Genomic DNA, 3874 nt, shown 5'->3' on the forward strand with positions numbered 1-3874 from the left:
GGGGGGGGGGGAAGGTTCAGATTACATATAGTCCATCTCTACCGATAATAATAATAATAACAATAATAATAATAATAATAATAATAATAATAAAGATAGCAAGATATATAACCCTGCAGAGTAAGTAATTTGTTTACTCTCCACAGTGAGGCTGAAATTGTACATGTATTAAAAAAGTATAGGTATATCTTACACTATGAAATGCATTATGAATTTATACATACACACACGTGTGTATGTGTGTGTGTGTGTGTCTGTGTATATTGCATATGTATGTGGTGTGTGTGTATATATATTTTATATATGTATACATATATATATATATATATATATATATATACACACACACACACAAAACAAATAAACAGGATTATCAAATCAATTTAAAAAAAAAATATGTTCGAACATGTTACAGCAAAAAAAACACACAAAAAAACTATTATAACAATAATAAAAAACAAAAAAAAAAAACAAATAAAATGCCTGGCAAAAATATGGGCCAACAAGTATTTTGGGTAAGAAACAGGAAACAGACCATCTTATAAACTAATGCATAAGCAAACATGCAGTGATAGCAGATTTAGTATAGTTACCATTGCAGCATCTGAAATCTAGAAGCAGATAGTTTTGCATAAACACATTTTTGATTTTAAGATTGTTGTTGGTTTTCTTTAGTTCGGATGTTTGGTATTTGGTGGTGGTGGGACAGTGGTGTTGTTGTTGTTGGTGGTGGAGGTAGCAGTAATGATGTGTGTGCATGCGTAGACATGCACATGTTTTGATTTATGTGTGGGGTGCGTAAATGCTTCACAGATATGCATGTCAATGCATGTGAATTTGACGGTCTATGTATTATTGAGTGTGTGTGTGTATTTCAGCAGATGTGGCCAAGTGGTTAAGAAATTCGCTTCATAACCAAGAGGTCCTGGATTCAATCCCACTTTGTGGCATCTTGGGCAAGTTCCTTTTCCTATAGCCTCAAGTCAACCCGTTCCTTGTGAAAGAAGCCAGGTAGACAGAAACTGCAAAGGACATAGGATGGATTTGATATACCAGCCATTCAAAGAGCCTAACTTATCAAACACTGCTGTCATGAGCTGGTTTTGTCTGACAATTATGTTAAGGATATAAGTGACTGTGGTATACTCAGCCACCTACATACTCATTGTGGATGCCAGTGGAGATTCATTAAAATTAATTAAAGTGTTTTACCATTGGGGTGCAAATCAGTGAAAATAAACAAACATATATAGATGTTTGCATTGGAATTTTTAACATGCATTCACACATAATTGTGTGTGTGTGTGTGTGTGTGAGCATATGTGTATGTGTGTGTATTACTGTGCATATGTGTTAATGATGTGTGTGTGTGTGTGTGTAAGATGTCAGTGAGAAATGTCAGGTAAGTGATGAAGAGGATGTTCCAAACAACATTACATCATAATAAACTAGGATACCGTCTTATAAAAAATACATTTCATATTCAAATAACATCTCGAACGTATATAAACAAGAACAAGGTGTACATGTTTGTATGTACATATACACATACACACAGTATACTGAAAACATGAAATAAATACACAAGGTAAAATATATTAGTAGTACATCCTATATATATACATTCCAGACAGGTACATATGCATATAGACATAGATGTATATAAATATGCAGACATACACACATGTACTAAGGGGTATTGAAAACTACAGGGTGTCCACAAAGTCTGGCTACATGGAGTAAATGAAATCATAACATAAACAATTAAATATAAGAAATAATAATTTCTTAAAGTATGTGTTAATCCCCATGTACCCAGACTTCGTGGACACCCTGTATATATACATATATATATAATGTATTTGAGAGTGAGAGAGAAAGTGTGTGTGTGTGTGTGTGCATATATATATAAATGAGCATTCATATTAGAAGTTTGATATAATGGGTACAGAAACAGGCTATGTTAAATAATAATAACAATAATAATAATAGTAATAAGATAAACAAACAGTGAATAAATTGAATATTTACAATTGCAAAGAAACAGAGGGCTTTTGGATTAAAAACCAAAAATACAATTACTACTGTTGAGAAAAAAATGGCATCTTGAAATCCAATATGAATTAATTAATTAATATTTACTGATGAATTTCGTTAAGAAAATTTGATTATGAATGAACTTGTATAAATATAAATATGGATTGTGTTTGAAATAAAATATTTTAAGACAGTGTTTCTTCATGTAAGGGGCTTTGACAAAGATCTCTATGGATGTTATATAAATATCTATATCCACACACACACACACACACACAGAGTAGTATCTGGAATACTGATATATAAAATACTGCTCAGAGAAGTGCTGAATAACACTAAAAATTGGGACACTTTCCGGTTTGTGGTTTAAATATGTGTTTCCAACCGTAGACAGAATCAATGCTGACTTATGTCCAAACCATCTTCAGTGGGGGACAAAAACGAATTGGAGTAAATGATGTAATGGGTTTTGCTTTTACTTATTGTATGAGATAAAAAAAATAAAGTAAAATAAAATAAAAAGCTATGACAGAAGCTGGAATACTGAGAACTTTGCAACAACTTCTCTTTTAGATTACAAGAGCTTCACAGAAGAATTTGAATGATTAAAGCTGAAAGCAAAAAGTCAACAGACAAAATGTGAGTATTGAGATATTTGTTGTTTTGTTGGCACTCCGTCGCTTACGACGTCGAGGGTTCCAGTTGATCCAATCAACGGAATAGCCTGCTCATGAAATTAACGTGCAAGTGGCTGAGAACTCCACAGACACGTGTACCCTTAACGTAGTTCTCGGGGAGATTCAGCGTGACACAGTGTGACAAGGCTGACCCTTTGAATTACAGGCACAACAGAAACAGGAAGAAAGAGAGAGAGAAAGTTGTGGTGAAAGAGTACAGCAGGGTTCGCCACCATCCCCTGCCGGAACCTCGTGGAGCTTTAGGTATTTTCGCTCAATAAACACTCACAACGCCCGGTCTGGGAATCGAAACCGCGAGTTGGCTGCCCTAACCACTGGGCCATTGCGCCTCCACATTGAGATATTATTTAATGGTTAAATAAAAAAAAAAAAATTGAGATATTATCTAATGGTTAAATAAAAATCTCTAGGTCAGGGCCAAGTACTTCATTGTGTAAAGGGCATCATTAAAATAAAACTATGAATTTTATAAGTGTGTAAGTAATAAACAAAACTTAAAATATATATATTAGGTGACGAAGATGTTGATACATGTAAGAAGATCTCAATTTTTAGTGTTTTTTTTAGATTTCTGTTGGTGATATTTTATTAATCAATATTCCAGATAAATTCATATTTTTCACACTTGTGATGGGGGTCTTGTAGAAGAAGTACCAAATGGGAATAAGGACCGGGCTGAATAGGGCTGAAGGGAAACCAAAGACAACATCCGGCAACTGAAACCAGTGAAAAACTGGTATACAAATATACATACACACACACACTATACATGTACATATATACCTACATTTGCATACACACACACACACATATATACACATGCACTCACACACATATACACACGCACACAAACACACACACACATATATGTATATATGTACACACACACATACATATATATAGATACGTATATATATATATATATATATCATCATCATCATCATCGTTTAACGTCCGCTTTCCATGCTAGCATGGGTTGGATGATTTGACTGAGGACTGGTGAAACCGGATGGCAACACCAGGCTCCAATCTAATTTGGCAGAGTTTCTACAGCTGGATGCCCTTCCTAACGCCAACCACTCAGAGAGTGTAGTGGGTGCTTTTACGTGTCACCCGCACGAAAACGACCACGCTCGAAA

General features: G+C 34.4%; 1 protein-coding gene across 2 annotated transcripts in view; it reads right to left on the reverse strand.

Annotated features, from left to right (window-relative positions):
• LOC106883016 (sushi domain-containing protein 2) overlaps positions 1-3874 on the reverse strand; it is a 156020-nt gene that overhangs the window by 67241 nt on the left and 84905 nt on the right. Inside the window, exon 4 of one of the 2 annotated variants that reach the window (XM_052971346.1) lies at positions 594-611. The exons of the other annotated variant lie outside the window; for it this stretch is intronic. Within the exon in view, the coding sequence (XP_052827306.1) occupies positions 594-611 (18 nt within the window). The remainder of the gene's footprint in view (positions 1-593; positions 612-3874) is intronic. 2 annotated transcript variants of the gene reach the window in all.

Source organism: Octopus bimaculoides, chromosome 10, assembly GCF_001194135.2.
Source record: "Octopus bimaculoides isolate UCB-OBI-ISO-001 chromosome 10, ASM119413v2, whole genome shotgun sequence".
NCBI classification, from domain to species: domain Eukaryota; kingdom Metazoa; phylum Mollusca; class Cephalopoda; order Octopoda; family Octopodidae; genus Octopus; species Octopus bimaculoides.